The 18,483-nt window shown below is 53.4% G+C and overlaps 1 protein-coding gene across 1 annotated transcript; it reads left to right on the top strand.

Annotated features, from left to right (window-relative positions):
• The first annotated feature begins 311 nt into the window (after positions 1-311).
• Positions 312-18,482, top strand: LOC120397270. The gene is made up of 10 exons (XM_039522971.1): positions 312-436; positions 1,365-1,501; positions 2,491-2,588; positions 6,258-6,353; positions 7,597-7,676; positions 9,067-9,190; positions 9,797-9,883; positions 13,344-13,479; positions 17,242-17,342; positions 18,387-18,482. Exons 1-10 carry the CDS (start codon positions 405-407, stop codon positions 18,480-18,482), a joined length of 987 nt encoding a protein of 328 aa, XP_039378905.1. The 5' UTR covers positions 312-404.
• The last annotated feature ends 1 nt before the right edge of the window (position 18,483 follows it).

The raw sequence follows: 18,483 nt of genomic DNA on the forward strand, positions 1-18,483 counted from the left end.
TTCTCAGGTTGCCAGGAGCCATTGTTCTATTTACCAAGACAGTCCGATGCCAGGACAGTGCCCCTGAGCTCTGGACAGGGCTAGGGCTGCATTAGGACACCTGCCGTGCAGCTGCTGTAGAGTCAGCAGGAGACATTGAGTGAGGAATGGAGCCCCCCAGAGCAGGGGCCATTCAGGACACCCATCATGGGGGGAATCAGGCCTGGGATGCTCTCCAGCGGCTGCTGCCACACAGGCCTTGGAGAGATGATCCGTGAAACCCCCAGAAAGCGCGGCCCTGGCACACAGCTTTGTAGCACTGGGACCCCATACACATAAGCCGCCATCCAGCAGGGCCTTGGGCCAGCCCCACCCTCTCCCACTGCCCCACTCTGGGAGGCCAGGGAACAGTTCACAACTTTGCAATGACCAGCTGCAGGGATCCTGGCGGGCCCTGGTATGGTTTTAGCAGCATTTTCAATGTTCGGGAAAAGTGAGATCTGTGCAATAGGCAACGTTGTTCCATCTGGGCACAAGCCAGCTCCTGTGCCCCAGAGAGCTCTCACAGCTCACACTGAACCAGGGACAAAGGGGGCAGGAGGTTGGAAGAGAAGGTGCCAGCCTGGGACCCAGGAGACCCATGGCCATTTCCCAGCTCTGCCAGAGATAGTCTGCGTAGCCTTGGGCAAGTCCCTTATTCCCTCTGTGCCACAGTTCCCTGTCTGTTCAGTGGGGGTAGCAGCCAGGCCCTGCCCTGCAGGGGGTGGTCAGGATAAAAGCAATTGAGGTTGGGCACGTTGGAAGAGAAGGTACCAGCCTCTCTGCTGCTCTCCCACCTTCTGCTCCTGCCCTTTCACGGGGGGGTGTGAGCAACTCCTGCTGCTCACGAGCCCGCCCCAGCTGCCCCACCCCCCCGGCCTTGCCCACCTGGGAACTGCCATGGCCCCAATATTCCTGGGGGAAGGGATTAGGGTAATTTCCCTGGGCAGGAAGAATCCTGAGTGGCTGGATCCAGCCTGTCTGCTGTGCAGCTTGTGAACCAGCAGAAGGAGAGGTGGGAGTGACCCAGGGAGGCCGTTTGGCCTGCGGGATGGGGTGCTGGCTGGGCATAAGGAGACCTGGGTTCTAATCCTGCCTGTCCTGCTGACTGGCTGGGTGACTTTGAGCACATCCCTTCACTTGTTTCTCTGCTGGCTGCCTTGGCTAGTTAGAGTCTGAGCCCTACAGCCCAGCGATTGTCTGCAGCACCTGGTGCAACAGGGCCCTGATCTCAGCTGGCATCTGTAGGCGCTGGTGGAACAGAAATAATTGGGCTGGCCCTGATGCTGAACGGGGCAGTCACCTCTCGTCACTCACAAGCAATGCCTTGTCCTGGCTTCTTGCAGGATGGCTGAAGAAGCCCCCAAGGACCCCTCAAAGCCCATCGGTGCCTGGGAGGAGACGAAACCTCCCCAATGGAAGAGTTGGCAAAAGAGCCCACAGCAGAAGCAGGAGCTGTGTGTGCCTCAGCCCTTCCATGCCGGTGAGTGGGTACCTCCTGCGTGGGCGGAGGGGGCTGCAGAAATGGCCGGGGCCATGGCCCTGCATTGCTTGGCCCCTCTGGGGGTTGGGTGGCAGGACTAGGGTGTCACTGGGGGGAGAAGACTCCATAGACCTTGTATTGCTCTGAGCTGCCATGAGATGGAGAGACAGGAAAACCCCGGCAGGGGGGAATGGCCCCTCCTGCTGGCAGCAGCTGTAGCCTCTAGAGCTGATTGGGGCATTAGAAACGGCAGCCGAAGCATGGGGTGGAGACTGACTGAATCGCCCACCCTTATCTGTCACGCTGCAGGGTTGGAAGATATTTTCCACCCGTCGAAGGGGCTGCTTGGTGCAGGGTGGGTTGTTAAAGCCTAGGATTGCAGGGCACCGGCCAGAGCATAAGATGCCCCCTGGTGTTGCAGCCCCATCTGCTGGCTCCTTTGTTGCATGTCCCAGCACAGGGCATTTGGGGGGGAGTGTTGACGATGGGAGCCCAGTGCCTGCCCAGGTTACACCCGATGGCTCTGGCTGGCTGTTGGTGGCAGGAGAGGCAGTCAGAACAAGCAGAACGGGCAGGCTCTGGGTCCCCATCTCTCACACAGACTGGGCAACTGTTCCCTCTCCTACACGAGGACCAGACCAATTCACTGCCAGTCCCTCTGCCCCCTCCAGCAATGGCCTGGAGAGTTGGGACACCACTCATGGCCTGACATCATCCCTCCTTCCAGATGTGACGCTCTCCAAATCCCCAGACTGAGCCTGCATGCTGGGCGGGAAGTGGGGTGGCTGTTGGGAACCAGGGCTCTGACTGGATCTTTGCTGGGCTGGGCAGCAAAGAGGTGAGAATCCAGGAATCGCTGTGCCAGACCCTGCTGTGCATCGGGCTGCTCCTGCTGGGGCGGAAGTGAGGGTAAGGGTTTTCTAAGATCTCTGTCACCCAGCCTGCAGCTTGGTAGACCCAGGTATTACCACCGCTCTGTCTTTGATCAGATTCACCAGCCTACTGTAACGCCTGCTTGATGAGGCTAGACTCGGAGGAGAAAGAGGCTCTGGATTACATCGAAGCCTTTCTCACGAGCAATGAACAGGTACTAAGAGCCCTCCTCTGACCTGTCAGCTAGTGCCCTGTCCACATGCACCATCCGCCCTTCTCCGGGAGACGCATGGATTCTAAGGCCAGATGGGACCACTGTGACCTCCTGTATAACACAGGCCAGAGACCAGCCCCCGAATAATTCCTGTTTAAACTAAAGCATCTTAAAAATCTCCTGTCTTGAGTTACAAAAGGTCACCCACCATGCCACTTGCTCAGTTGTTCCAATGGTCTATTACTTTCTCAGTTAAAAACGTACATTTCCAGTTTGAATTTGTCTACTTTCAATTTCCAGCCCCTTTGAGGTGCCACCTGATGTATCGGGATACCACTGAGCCCGCCTGTTCTGCCAGCCTGGGCCCCCTTTACCTTGTCTTGCTGGGCTTGGGCAGGGCCACCCAGAGGGGGGGAAAAGTGGGGCAATTTGCACCAGGCCCCGGGCCACGCAGAGGCCCCCACGAGAATGCCGGAGGCTCCCTCCGCCTGCCCCCATCCCCCGGCGCCTCAGCGCACCGCCTCCAGGAGTGGCCCTGGACAGAGCTAAAGCAGCGTGGCTTGGGCGGGGCCTGAGCTCCTCCCACTTGGAGCCACGTGGTAAGGGGGCGGGGCCAGAGCGCCTCCCGCTTGAGCTGCATGGTAAGGAGGCATGGCCTGAGCACCTCCTGCTTGAGCTGCATGGTAAGGGGGCGGGGCCTGAGCACCTCCTGCTCAGAGCCGCATGGTAAGGGGGCGGGGCCTGAGCACCTCCTGCTTGAGCTGCATGGTAAGGGGGCATGGCCTGAGCACCTCCTGCTTGAGCTGCCTGGTAAGGGGGCGGGGCTGAGCTCCTCCCACTCAGAGCTGCGTGGTAAGGAGGCATGGCCTGAGCACCTCCTGCTCAGAACCACATGGTAAGGGGGCGGGGCTGTGAGCTCAGGTCCCGATGGAGCCAGGCTGCTGCAGTGCTGTCCAGGGGCCAGGAAAGCTCCTGGATGCGGCGCGCTCTGAGGCTCTGGGAGAGTGGGGAGGTGGGAGTAAGCAACATGGTAAGCCCCTCTGAGCTGGACACCCTCCTGACAGGCCCCCCCAGCCCTGAGCCCAGCTCCCCACCCAGCCCTGGGCAACAGCAGCGCCACCCCCAGGCAGCGCCGGCCCATTGGCACCAACCATCACCATCACCCAGCGACAGCCCATTATGTAATTGCAAATGTATACATACTGTCAAGGTTCCTTCCCTACTCTGAACTTTAGGGTACAGATGTGGGGACCTGCATGAATACCTCTAAGCTTAACTACCAGCTTAGATCTGGTTTTGCTGCCACCACTCCTAAATACTAACTCCCTTCCCTAGATAGTCTTGAGAGACTTCTTCACCAAGTCCCTGGTGAACACCGATCCAACCCCTTGGATCTTAACACAAGGAGAATTTAACCATCCCCCCTCCTTTCCCCCACCAATTCCTGGTGAGTCCAGATCCAATCCCCTTGGATCTTAAAACAAGGAAAAATCAATCAGGTTCTTAAAAAGAAGGCTTTTAATTAAAGAAAGAAAGGTAAAACTCATCTCTGTAAAATCAGGATGGAAAATAACTTTACAGGGTAATCAGATTCATAGAGCCCAGAGGAACCCCCTCTAGCCTTAGGTTCAAAGTTACAGCAAACAGAGGTAAATCCTCTTAGCAAAAAGGAACATTTACAAGTTGAGAAAACAAAGTTAAACCTAACACGCCTTGCCTGGCTGTTACTTACAAGTTTGAAATATGAGAGACTTGTTCAGAAAGATTTGGAGAACATGGATTGATGTCCGGTCCCTCTTAGTCCAAAGAGCGAACACCACCAAAACAAAGGGCACAAACAAAAGCCTCCTCCCCGCCGCCAAGATTTGAAAGTATCTTGTCTCCTTATTGGTCCTTTGGGTCAGGTGTCAGCCAGGTTACCTGAGCTTCTTAACCCTTTACAGGTAAAAGGATTTTAGTGTCTCTGCCGAGGAGGGATTTTATAGTATTGTACACAGGAGGGCAGTTCCCTTCCCTTTATAGTTATGACACACACATTAAAGCATTGAATGTTTTAAAATCATGTATTTCGTGTATACCTCTACCCCGATATAACACTACCCAATATAACACGAATTCGGATGTAACGCGGTAAAGCAGTGCTCTGGGGCTGGGGGGCACTGCGCACTCCAGTGGGTCAAAGCAAGTTCGATATAATACGGTTTCACCTATAATGCGGTAAGACTTTTTGGCTCCACAGGACAGCGTTATATCGAGGTAGAGGTGTATTTTCAAATTATTAAAAATTATTTTTTGAATGTATTTCACTGGTTATTTTTTACATTTTCCAAATACATGACACTATAGTATTGCAACTATTTTTTTATGGAAGGGGCTCCTGAAATTGCTTTGCCCCAGCCCCCCGAATCCTCTGGGCGGCCCTGGGCTCGGCTCACAAGCCACTTTCAGCCATACACTCAGGCATGCCCAGCTGCAGAAAGACACAGACCCTGAGATCAGCTCTGGGAAGACTCAGCTGAAGGGGCTTGTCCCAGTTCTCTGGTGCCCACCTCCTTTGGAGTACAGACCCAAAGGTTTTATGAAATTTGCCTCCTCCCTTGATGTGGAGAGAGGCATGCCCAACTCTTTGCCCCTCTCCCCAGTTACTAATCGTACAAACTGGGTTATGGTACAAACAAGAAATAAGATTCTTAACTACAAGAGGTAGATTTTAAGTGGTTCTAAGAGATAGCAAACAGAACAAGGCAGATTACCTTAGTAAATAAACACAACATACAAACTAAGCTTTCCACACTAGATAGATAGGATCTACACTAGCAAATTCTCAGGCTGGCAGATTCTTAAGATTCTTTGCTGTGCAGCTTGGATTTCCCAGGTTTTCTTACACAGGTTAGGAATCTCTCTCCAGCCTGAGACCATCACTTCTCATAGTTCAATCTTTGTCCCTCAGGTGTTTCCAGGTGTCTTATTGCAGGGAGCGTGAGGTCCCCCCGATGTCATTGTTCCCCTTTTATCTCCTCTTCCCACCTGCTGGAAAACTCTTTTGCTGCGACCTGGGTCCAACAGTTCCCACTGTGTAGCGTTATCTCGAAGAGGTTTCTATGCTGTTTGTGTGCATTTCCTCAAGAAGCCATTGTTTGGCATTTTTACTGTTGTACCTGAAAGGTTGTTTTGAACCTCACAACGTGTTTCAGGAACACATACATAGCTGAACTTCATAACTGCACATACAGCGATAGCACATACAATCCAATGAGACATTAATGTCTAGCAGATAAAGACTTTTACAATACCTTACAATATGTACTTTGTACAAAACATATCCTAATGACATGACAGTGGTGAATATTGGGGTGTCAGGGTATCCCACCCAGATGTTCCTCCCACTCTGTCAAGCCCCTGCTAACACTGTCTGGCTGCTTAGCTGCCATGTTGCAGTTCCTCTCTGGACACCTACCCCGTGAGATCTGCTCCCTCTCTGGTCCGGTTTCATACAGAGCTGCCCTGCCCTCCCCAGATAGTCACTCCTGTTGCCGGATGAATGGCCTTCTGCCATTTGGCATATCAAAGCCTGAGCAGCACTGGGGGGAAGCTTTCTGACATCTCTCCCACTGGCAGCTCCTTTCCACGCTAACCTTCCTGTTTGTGTCTAATCTCTGCGGGGCGTAGGACGAGGCCAAGAAACTCAAGTTCTTGGATTCCATCAGCACCCTCAGAAGCCTGCCTGCTTTTATGAACAAAGCCCTGCTAGTGGAGAAGATAAAGGTGAGTAAAACACACACTGGGGCTGTGTTACTTGGCGGGTTTAGTGATTGTCCTGGAGATCTTTGCAGATTTGTCGAACTTCAGCTGCCAATCATTGGATCGAGTCAGACTGAAGAGCCCATTATCCAGTATTTGCTTCCCCTGTAGGTACTTACAGACTGTCATCAAGTCACCCTGTAACTTTCTCTTTGTTAAGCTGAACTGATTGAGCTCCTTGAGTCTCTCACTATCAGGCATGTTTCCCAGTCCTTCAGTCACTCTTGGGGCTGTTCTCTAACCCCCCTCCAATTTATCAACATTCTCCTTGAATTGTGGGCACGGACCTGGACACAGGATCCCAGCAGCGGTCGCACCAGTGCCAAATACAGAGGAAAATAACCTCTCTAACAACTGGAGATTGCCCTGTTTGTACATCCTGGGATGGCATTAGCCCTTTTGGCCCCAACTTCGCACTGGGCGCTCATGGGCAGCTGATTACCATGACTGCCAAGTCTTTTCCAGAGTCACCGCTTCCCAGGTTAGGACCCCCCATGCTGTGGGTGTGACCTGCCGTCTTTGTTCCTAAACATATAACTGTATTGAAACATAGATTGTTCCCTTGCACCCAGCTTCCCAAGTCACCGGGTCGCTCTGTGTAGGCCAGTCTCCCTGCCCAGAGCCCCAACACTCCGCAGTCAGTGCCCACTAGGGAACTAGCAACAAATCTGCTCCGTAGATTTGGAAAGTCTTTGCTCTCCAGCGCTGCAGAAAGCTTTCCAGAGCTAACCTCCCTTCCCTGAACGTGGGACAGCGTGGGCTGGTGGGTGGTCCAGTGGGCTGGGGCTCAACACACCGGGGTTCTACTCCCAGTTCTGCAGTAAGACCTTGGGCAAGTCACTTCCCCCTCTGTGCCTCAATTTCCCTCCCATGCCTTGTCTCATCTAGTTAGCTCGTGAGCTCTCTGGGGCAGGGACTGGCTCTCACTGTGTGTGTGCAGCACCAGGCACAAGGGGGCCTGATCTCAGGTGGAGTCCTTGGGTGCTAATGCTGATGGAGCCTTTGCAGAGCACTGGCACGTGACACTGGGACACTGAGCACAGGCCCTGCACTGCGCTCCCCGGCTGGAGCCCTGCACACCATCAAGCCTGCAGTAGGACGACCTGGCTGCCAAGCCCACGTGTTGCAGGCCCTGCGCTTTGATCCCCTGTCGGAGCCTTGCAGGAGCTTGGAGCCCAGCTGGCATTTCCCCACATTGTCTCCTCAGGAGCTGATTGATCATGAGTCCGTCGACTCCCTGACCGGCGTGATGCGTCAGCAAGCTATGCTCGCCATCATGAAGCTGAGGTACCCAGCCTGCCCGGCCCAGCCCCAGCCAGTGCTACGTGCAGCCAGACACGCCAGCCTCTTGGCATGGCCAGTTTTCCAGGGCATTTCCCCCTCTGCTCCTCCCCCATCTTCTTATTCCCCCAGGAAATGTGGCACCAGATGATGGTGCTGGTGCATGTGGACTGGCACCAGTGGGTAGGTGGTGGAGGATCCTTCGGTGCCTGGTGACCTCTCCACGTGGCCTTATGAAGATATGGTGGAGGGGGCGTGGGAGGCAGGACCAGTCCCCTCTGGGGGGAGAGGGGCAGTTAGGTGCTGCTGGAGCGGAGCAACTGGAGTCGGTGCCAGCTGTGCCAGCTGCGTCACACTGGCAGCTCAGCGACTCCCAGTGGCTGAGAGGCTGGGCAGGCTGAGCCCTGGCACTTGGCACTGCCTGTGCCATGGGGGGCTCTCTCTCAGTGCCACTAGCGCCCTGCTCTGAGCTTCCCCTGTCCATCAGGCGTCTGGAAGGTGATGGATGCTGCGGGCTGGAGCTGGGCTCGCTGTTGGCTCGATAGGTTCCCCAGGAATGGGAAGAGGAGGCGGGGCAGGAGCTGGAGCAGCTCTCCCCACTGCACACTGGCTTCCTGACAATGGGGCAGGCGACGGCATTGGCCATGATCGCGTCTCTGCGGGGGTGAGAGGGGGAGGGATTTGCGTCAGCAGTGGGCGTAGCTGTTCCTCACTGGCTGCCGCCTGCCACGAGGGGCGCGGCTGCAGGGGCAGCTCAAGTAGTCACCTGGCACCTCATTGCATGTGCTGGGGCCATGCTCTGGCAGTGGGGGTGAAGAGGTTAATGCTGTCTGGGCTGTCCCCACCTTCCTGCCCCCCTGCACACAGCTGTGTGCCCTGTCCAGCAGGCTGAGAGCAATGGGCAGGGGCAGGGCTTAGATCTCTGCTTCGGTTCTGCCCGGCTGCGGGTTGATGCAGCATCTCGGTGCTGGCCTGGACTGTGCAGCCGCAGTGCAGACGGCTGTGGTGGGAGGGTCTCTTGCCCCCAGAGGGGCAGGACTGGCAGGCTCCTCTGCACTGTGGCCGCTGGGTTCAGAGGCGCTTTGGTGCCAGCAGGCTCTAGTCTCCCGTCCATGCCATTTGCAGGATGTTGTTTCTCGGTGAAGCGCAGCGATCTCTGCCCCAGCCGGTGAGTGCTGGTGGGGTCACAGCAGACAGCTGCAGGCTACACTAAGTCCCTGCCTGCTGGTATGGGAGAAGGCAGCACCAACTCCTTCCACCACCCCCTGGCCTGTTCTCATCTGCCACCCGCCAGCTGGAGCCCCCGCAGGTGTTTCCATGTCCTGGGAGCCTGAGGGCAATATTAGCACATCAGTCCCGCCTCAGACCCCAAATCCGCATGTGTCTCTTCTCTTAGCAAAATGAAGCTACCGGTGCGGATCCTGACACAACCCAGCCTGCTCGCTACCTGCTTCTCCAGCATCTTCTCCCTGCCTCCAGCACACACCATGGAGGAGGTGGAGGCTGCTCTCTACACCAAAGTAAGCCCCAAACCGGCCATGTTGAGCTGTCCCAAACTGAGTGGGAATCCTGCCACTCGCTCGTGTACTGTCCCCTGGGTTACCTGGCACTGGCATAAGAGTGTAATGATCACAGCTCCCCGACAGGACTTCAGCTCAGGACCTGCAGCACCAAAGCACAGGCCCCAAAGCACAGGCCCAGATAAAGGAGTAACTCCCTCCTAGGGTAGCAGTAGTAGGCATTTATCCTTCACATGCACTGACAATTAGTGGGGAACAGACACTCCCTTCACAAGCACATTCATCCCCCATGCGTGGCTGGGGGCACAGGCCTGAGATCGGCTGCTTCAGGTGCACATAGGCCAGGGGAGCCGAAACTTGGCTGGAAATCTGCCCTCCAAATGTGGAGTCCTGTCTGACTCTCCCAGTGGGATAGACTGTGTGCAGTGGGCTTTTTGGGGAGAGCAAAGACAGGTGGGGCCCTGTTGCCAAGAGGAGTTTGTAGTAGGTCCCCTGCGGATACAAGTGAGTGGGTGAGCTGTAATACCAGGGGCTGCTATGGGCATTGGTTCATCACCTGGCTGGGTAACTCCACTTGCTCTGGTTTCTCCTCTGCTCTGCATGCAGACTTTGAAAACCATGGATGAGATGCTGAAGGCCTTGGTGTGCGAGGATCAGGAGCCCAACCTTCTGGTGCTGCAAATCATCTTGAAGGTCTGGAGGTGTGGGGGCAGGAAGGGGACTAGTCCTGTAGCTGGGGTGGGGCTCAGGGACCAAGGCTCTGTTTAATCCCAAGCATGGGACACCCCCGTGCCTTCGGCTCCTCAGAGTACGTTCTCTACAAAGGTTCTTGGGCTGGAGGGCCAAGTGCCCCCACTATATCTGAAAAAGTCTGTATGGGGTGGGGGTGGAGGAGCGTGGGCGGGATCTGCTGTGTTCTCCACTGAGCCCTCATGTGAACCTGGCATTCCTTTGTGTTCACCATGGGCCCCACCAACCTGGCCAAAGCCCGGAGCTAGATTCCCCCAACATTCTAGTTCTGGGGCCACAGGAAGTAGATTCTGTGGGTGGTTTGTGCTCCCAAAAGAGGGAAATGTCCTTAACAGAGATTCGGTCTCCTCGATCCCAGAACCTGGGAAGAGGGAATCACAGAAGTGCAGGGCTGGAAGGGGTCTCAAGAGGTCATCTACTCCACCCCCTGCACTGAGGTAGGGCCAAGCATTCCTAGACTGTCCCTGTTGAGTGTTTGTCCAGCCTGTTTTTGAAAACCTCCATGATGGGGAGTCCACCACTTCCCTAGGTCACCTGTCCCAGTGCTTAGCCACCCTTAGACTTTTTCCTAATATTTAACTTAAATCTCCCTTGCTGCAGATTAAGCTCATTACTTCTTGTCCTACCTCCAGGGGACATGGAGAACAATTTGTCACCATCCTCTGTATAACAGCCCTTAACGTATTTGAAGACTGTTACAGGTGCCCCCTCCGTCTTCTCAAGATGAAACATGCCCAATTCCTTCAACCTTTCTTCACAGGTCAGGTTTTCTAAACTGCTGATCATTTTTGTCGCTGTCCTCTGGACTGGCCCCAGTTTGTTCACATCTTTCTTAAAGCGTGGTGCCTGCAACTGGACACAGAGCTCCAAGCTAACACAATTCAGAATGGCATTTCCCTTTTTCACAACAGCATCACACTGTTGATTCATATTCAGTGTGAGATCCATGATAAGCCCCAGATCCTTTTCTGCAGTACTGCCACCTAGCCGGTTATCCCCCACTTTGTTTTTATGCATTTTTCCTTCCTAAGTGTGTTACGTCACATTTGTTTTGACTGAATTTTATCTTGTTGACTTCAGACCAACTCTCCAATTTAGCAAGCTGATTTTGAATTCTAATCTGTCCTCCAAAGTGCTTGCAACCGCTCCCAGCTTGGTGTCATCCGCAAACTTTACAAGCATCCTCTCTTTCCGTTAACCAAGTTCTTAATGAAAATATTGATTAGTACTGACCAGGCACACCCTGGGGACCTCACTTGAGACACCCTCCCACTTTGCCAGCGAGTCAGTGATAACTCCTCTTTGAGTATGATCTTTCCATCAGTTGGGCGCCCACCTTATAGTAATCTCATCTGGATCAGACTGGCTTAGTTTGCTTAGGAGAATGTCTTGTGGGACTGTGTCAAAAGCCTTACTAAACTTCATATACATCATCATATACTGCCTGCCTCCATCCACTAGGCAAGTAACCCTGTCAAAGAAGGAAATTAGATTGGTTTGGCATGGTGCTGTTTGTTATTACCCTATTATCTCCTCTAGATTCTTACAAACTGTTTAATAACTTGTTCAGTATCTTTCTGGGTACCAAAGTTAGGCTGACAGGTCTATAATTCCTTGGGGCCTCCTTGTTCCCCTTTCTGAAGACAGGTTCTGTGTCTGCCCTTCTCCAGTCCTTTGGGACCTCAACCCTCCTAAAGGTTCAGCGATTTCTTTGCCTAGCTCCATCTAGGGTGAATATCATGAGGCTCTGCCAACTTGAATACATCTAACTGACCTCAATTGTCTTTTACCTGTTCTCTCCCTAGTCTAGCCTGTATTCCTGCCCCTTGTTGTTAATATTGTGTTAAGCATCTAGTCGTCATTAACCTTTTAGTGAAAACTAAAGCAAAAAGGCATTAAACACCTTGGCTTTGTCTGTGTCATCCATTCTTTGCTCTCCTTCCCTGCTGAGTAGTAGCCCCACACTTTCCTTTGTCTTTCTCTTGCTCCTAATGCATTTATAGAGCTGCTTCTGATTGTCTTTTATGTCCCTTGACAGTTAGAACTCATTTTTGCCTTTGCCTTGCTGATTTTCTCCCTATGTGCTTGGACTATTTTTTGGTACTTCTCCTTAGCAATTTGTCCCAATTTGTTTCTCTCAGGTCCTGCTCCCTGGACCACATCCAGGAGGTACATGAGCGGCTGAGGGCAGTGGGAAGGATCAGGTGGCTGATGGAATTCATGGGGTCTCAGTGCAAATTCCAGGTGAGCAGCCTGTGACCCTGGCCACCTCCTAACTACACTGAACAGCCTTGCGGTGCAGCATGCCCTGGCATGGAAAATGCAGGCCTAGAATAGTGACTCAGCAAGATCCTCAGTAGGAGTCCAATCTAACGAGCCCTGATGTCGATGGGTCTTTCCTCTGACTCCAGTGGGCTTTGGGTCGAGTTCCATCATTCTGTCTCCAAGGACTCTCCCCGCTGTTCCCCTAGCACCAAAGTCTGCTCTGCAGGGTCAATGCATTTACACAGGATTGCCCTGACAGCAGCCTCCGAACCCAGGTGTCTGTTCACCCCCTTTGTCAGACGCCTGTGGGATGCCTTGGCATCAGCTTCTGCCAGGCTGCCAGATGAACGCCCCTTGCTCTGCATGCTCAGGGCCATTGAGCTGCTCCAGATGCTCCATCCCCCCTATGGAAGGGCCTCCCCTCCGGCAGCTGGACGGGGGCCTCGAATGATGTGCCCCCAGAGGCTGGGGCAGCAGAACAGAAGGAGGGAGGTGGGAGGGGACACAGTGAAAGGGATGGGCGGGGCCAAAGGCGCCAGAGAACTGGGGAGTGGGAGTGGGGAGGCTGTGCAGACCCCGGGAGAGGAGGGCAAGGGGCTTGGTGCCAGGTGGGGAAGAGCAGGGAGCCAGTGCAGGGGCTGCAGGAGGGGGAGACGAGAGGACAAGGCTGCAGGAGAGAGCCAGCAGGAGAGAGCAGGCAGGCTGGGGGCGGCGCGGAAAGGGAGGGCTCTGGGGAGCTCCAGGATGGAGTGAGAGAGGCAGGAGGCAGAGCAGAGGAGTCCAAGGTGACTCCAAGCTCCTGGGCCTGAGGTCAAAGAAGGGAGGGGGATGGGAGAAGGGGCTGGGATTAGGAACTTGCCCTTGAGATGGAGACTGGACGTTAGTTCATTCGTTACCTGGGTCCCCACTCGGGGGTAACGTTTGCTGACTTTGCTGCCCAGATTTCTCCGTCCCTGCTGAGCTTTCCTCAGCCCCTGGTTATGGGCCCCACAGCTCCTCCTGCTCTCATTGTCCCCAGTCTCTCTGCGGTGGCCTCTGCCTCCCCCTGTTCTAACCAACTGCTAGGGCAATGCCAGGGGGACTCACTGCGCTAGGTCTGCAGGGGCGAGTGACTCCCTTTGCTCCTTCTCTCCGTCAGGAAGTGGAGGAGTTCAGAGTCCTGGGCCAGCTGGTGGGGTGTCTCACTCTGTGCTGTGTGGAGCAGGAGCAGGAGATCTGGCAATCGGCTGTGGAGGGACTTCACCACCTCTTCTCCTTCATGCAGCTGCTAAAATGTAAGAGCACTGGAGACCCTTGTCCTTCCTAAATACACTGACATGGGGTTTCCAACATGAAAACATATTTATTGAACACTTCCACCTTTTCTGCAACCTTTTAAACAGTCTCCATCTAGTAATGAGCCTACACCACTGCTACGATTTCTTTTGTTCCTAATTCACTTTTTTAAAGAAACCTCCTTAGTCCTGCAAGCCATGGAGTTTCCCCCGATGTCTTTAGCTTCCTCTATCCGTATTCTACTCTTCATAACTCACATAAGAATGGACATACTGAGTCAGACCAATGGTTCATCTAGCCCAATAATGTGTCTTCAGATAGTGGCCAGTGCTTCATGTTTCAGAGGGAATGAACTGAAGAGGGAAATTCTGAGTGATCCATCCCCTGACATGCAGTCCCAGTTTCTGGTAGTCAGAGGTTTAGGGACATGCAGAGTATGGGGTTACATGCCCTGATTATCTTGAATCCAATTATACTTTTAGCCTTCACAACATCCCACGGCAACAATTTCCACAGGTTGCCTGTGCATTGTGTGCACAGATACCTTCTTTTGTTTGTTTTTAACTTGCTGCCTATTCATTTCATAAAGTGACCCCTAGTTCTCCTGTTATGTGCAGGAGTAAATAACACTTCCCTAGTCACTTTCTTCATACCAGTCATGATTTTATAGACTTCTATCATATCCCCCCTTAGTCATCTCTTGTCTAAACGAAATAGTCCCAGGTCTCTACTACAGACCTATATTGTTATAACTATATTGCTCAGGGGTGTGAAAATCCACACCCTGTCGGCAGGAGCACCTCTCCCACTCACCTAGCCAGCGCCTCTCGGGGAGGTGGATTAAGAGCTTCTTTGCATAGGAGCATCTTCACTTAAACGCTACAGCGCCAGTGCAGCTACGGCGATACAGTGTTTGAAGTGTACCCTTGTCCCCCATCTTTTTTATCTCTCCTCATATGGAAGCTGTTCCATCCCCCTAATCATTTTTGTTGCCCTTCTCTGCACCTTTTACAATTCTGGTATATCTGTTTTGAGATGGGGCGACCAGAACTGCAGGCAGTATTCAAGGTTTCGGCGCATCATAGATTTATATAGAACCAGTGATGAGCTGCCAAAATCTTAACAACCGGTTCCCTATAAAAGTTCTGATTTAAGGGAGGGAAGCAGAGGAGAGTCTGGGGCCCTGCAGGGCCTGGGGCAAATTGCCCCACTTGCCCTCCCCCCCGCAGCCCTGGAGCTCGTAGTCTCCCCCGTACCTTACCTTGCCGGCATCTCAAAGCAGCAGGACGACTCAGGAGCTCAGCTGAGCTGCCCAGCTGCTGGCCACGCTGAAGCTCTGCAGGGGGCCGGGAGGAGACATCCTCGTGGGGCCGGGAGGAGACATCCTCGTGGGGCCAGGGGGCCGTGGCAAATTGCTCCACTTGCCGCCCGAGCTCGCAGCCCCGCCCTTACCTTGCTGGCAGCCCAGAGCTCAGCTGAGCTGCACAGCTGCTGGCCATGCTGCGGCTCTGCGAGGTGGGGGAAGCGGGGAGAGCCCGGGGGAGACATCCTCGTGGGGCCGAGGGGCCGGGGCAAATTTCCCTACTTGCCCCACCCTGCAGCCCCGGAGCTCGCAGCCCCCCGTCCCCTTACCTTGCCGGCAGCCCAGATGAGCTGCCCAGCTGCTGGCCATGATGCGGCTCTGCGGGGTGGGGGAAGCGGGGGAGAGCCCGGGGGAGACATCCTCGTGGGGCCGAGGGCCCCTGCAGGGCCTGGGCCAATTGCCCCACTTGCCCCTTCCCCTTCCCTCCCCTCTGGCTAGCCCTGGAGCTTGCAGCAGCCCCCTCTCCCACCCCACTTGCCGGGCTACTCAAAAAGCGGCAGCAGGACGACTCCCGAGCTCAGCTGAGCTGCCCAGCTGGCGCCGGCAGTTGGCCACGCTGCAGCTGGGGGGAAGCGGGGGAGGGTCCAGGGGAACCTCAGCCTCCCCAGCTGGGAATCCTGGGAGCAACAGGATGGTCCCGCCCATGGACCGGAGTTCTTTGCCCACCCCCTGGCCCTTTAACAACCGGTTCTCCACGGAGGTCTAATTTTAGCAACCGGTTCTTGGGAACCTGTGTGAAACGGCTCCAGCTCACCACTGTATAGAACCATTATGATATTTTTCTGTTTTATTATCTATCCTTTTCCTAATGGTTCCCAACATTCTGTTTGCTTTTTTAACTGCCGCTGCACATTGACTGGATGTTTTCAGAGAACTATTTACGATAACTCCAAAATCTCTTTCTTGAGTGGTCATTTAAACCCCATAATTTTGTATGTATAGTTGGGATTATGATTTCCAATGTGCATTACTTTGCATTTATCAATATTGAATTTCATCTGCCATTTTCTTGCCCAGTCCCTCATTTTTTTTAGATCCCTTTGTAGCTCTTCGCAGGCTGCTTTGGATTTAACTATCTTGAGTCATTTTGTATCATCTGCAAATTTTGCCACCTCACTGGTTACCCCTTTTCTGGATCATTTATGACTATGTTGAACTACACTGGTCTCAACACAGATCCTTGGGGGACCACGTTATTTACCTCTCTCCACTGTGAAAACTGGCCATTTATTCCTGTCCTTTGCTTCCTATCTTTTAACCACTGACTCATGAGAGAACCTCCCCTCTTATCCCATGACAGCTTCCTTAGGTTAAGAGCCTTTGGTGAGGGACCCTGTCAAAGGCTTTCTGAAAGTCCAAGTACACTATATCCATTGGATCACCCTTCTCCACATCCTTGTTGACCCCTTCAAAGAATTCTAGTAGACCGGTGAGGCATGATTTCCCTTTATAAAAGGCATGTTGGCTCTGCCTCAACAAATTGTGTTCACCGATGCATCTGATAATTCTGTTCTTTCCTATAGTTTCAACAATTTGCCTGGTACTGAAGTCAGGCTTACCAGGGATCACATCTGGAGACTTTTTTAAAATTCACTCTCACATTAGCTATCTCATACAGAGGCCGATTTAAACGCTAGGTTACATACCACAGCACTGCACATAAGTCTGTCTGGATGTCTCATGATAGCTGCAACCTTTGCACCAGGCAGGCAATTTACCATGCGGTTCTCCCAGTCATCACAAACCCAACTGTTTATGTGTCTATTGATTGAATCCCCCATTACTATTTCCTGGCTTCTCTTTGTAAGTGGGATTCCCAACTCAGGAGGGGTAGCCTCAGTGTGAGAGGACATCATGACTTCATCTGGAAGGTGGGTCCCAACTATGGGATCGTCTCCCTCTGCCCCAGCTCGATGTTCTCCTTCCCCGAAACTTTCACCCTCCTCAGCAGCACAGAGGCTGTCAGACTGGGAGTGGGACTACTCTACTGCATCCCTAAAAGTCTCCTCTATGTACCTCACTGTCTCCCTTGGCTCCACCAGTTCAGCCCCTCTGGTCTACTGGTCTCCGAGGGCCAGTAGCTCCTTGGGCCAAATGCCCACATATGCTACCTACCCACAGGGCTGGTAATCGTACATGCTGCGTTCAGTGCAATCAACTGGAGAGCCCCACACTGCTGCTGCCCTTCTGTCTGGTTTATTTTTACTCTTCCAGGGAGGTTAGTTTGTTTAGTTTGGGGGAGGGATGGGGGAACAGGTTATTGGCCTGAGTTTACAGTATGTTTGTTAGATGTACTTGTCTCTCACACACCCTCTCTAAACTTCCTTGCAAAACTCCCGTTTGCTAACCGAAGGTCTGATTTATATTGCCTGTTGTCTGTTTCCCCTCCCTGGGTCAGCCAAAATGCTGGTGAAGCACGGCGCAGAGTATCGGCAGATCCTCAAGGACAGTCAAACTGAGAGAGCCTTCTGGGTCACCAACATCAGCAATATCACATCGGTAACTACAGTCAGTGCTTCCTGGGATTGTTGTGCCCAGAGTTATCAGGAGTCAAAAATTAGGAGTCAGGGGGAAGGGACAGACCCAGGATGTGACTAACCCCATCCAGCTGGGACAGAGACCTGCCTATGGCCCACTCCACCTCAAAGAATAATAGACCTCAGGAAATTATCTAGTCCAACCCCTTACTCAAAGCAGGACCAACCCAACTAAATCATCCCAGCCAGGGCTTTGTCAAGCCTGACCTTAAAAACCTCTAAGGATGGAGATTCCACCACCTTCCTAGGTAACCCATTCCAGTGCTTCACCACCCTCCTAGTGAAATAGTGTTTCCTAATATCCAACCTAAACCTCCCCCACTGCAACTTGAGACCATTGCTCCTTGTTCTCTCATCTGCCACCACTGAGAACAACCGAGCTCCATCCTCTTTGGAACCCCCCTGCAGGTAGTGAAGGCTGCTATCAAGTCATGTGCCCCAGCCCCCGCATCATTTTCCTTGCCCTCTGCTGGACTCTCTCTGATTTGTCCACATCCTTTCTCTTGTATGGGGCCCAAAACTGGACGCAATACTCCAGATGTGACCTCACCAGTGCCCAATAGAGGGGAATAATCACTTCCCTCCATCTGCAGGCAGTGCTTCTACTAATGCAGCCCAATATACCTGCCTACATGACACACCGCAAGATGCACTGGGGCTCATCCAAACCTGATCCCAGCTCCTTGTCAGGTTTGCTGGGAGCTTCCTCAGAGATTAATGCAATAAAGGCATCATTGCATCTGCGTCGAGCACCAGCCCCTGCTGAGCACTAGAGAGTGTATCCGTGCTGCGCAGTATTGTGCCCCCGTGCACTGCCACGCTGGCCTCTGCCATGCATGACAGCTTCCAATTGCTGGCTGGGTACTGTGCTGCCCAGGTGCAGTAAGCCAGGCCTGTCCCGGTAGAGTGGGGTTTGCCTGCACTCCTGGCCGGGCCAGTCCTGGCTGCTTGGCCGCTGACTAGATCCGCTGGGCAGCAAAGGGGTTTCACTAGCAGTTTGTTTCAGCTGTTTGGGAAGTACTTCAACCCATCCGAGAGCATGGACTTCCTCCTCGTTGCTATCGACGGCGTGAGAGACTCCAGCGTCCATGACGCAGTGTGAC

This window comes from Mauremys reevesii, linkage group 2, assembly GCF_016161935.1.
Source record: "Mauremys reevesii isolate NIE-2019 linkage group 2, ASM1616193v1, whole genome shotgun sequence".
NCBI classification, from domain to species: Eukaryota; Metazoa; Chordata; order Testudines; family Geoemydidae; genus Mauremys; species Mauremys reevesii.

Coding starts and splice junctions, on each gene's coding strand:
- LOC120397270 (XM_039522971.1), top strand. CDS start 405: ATGACCAGCTGCAGGGATCCTGGCGGGCCCTG. Junction 7,677..9,066: donor CTCGCCATCATGAAGCTGAG/GTACCCAGCCTG, acceptor CTCTTCTCTTAG/CAAAATGAAGCTACCGGTGC. Junction 17,343..18,386: donor ACATCAGCAATATCACATCG/GTAACTACAGTC, acceptor AGTTTGTTTCAG/CTGTTTGGGAAGTACTTCAA.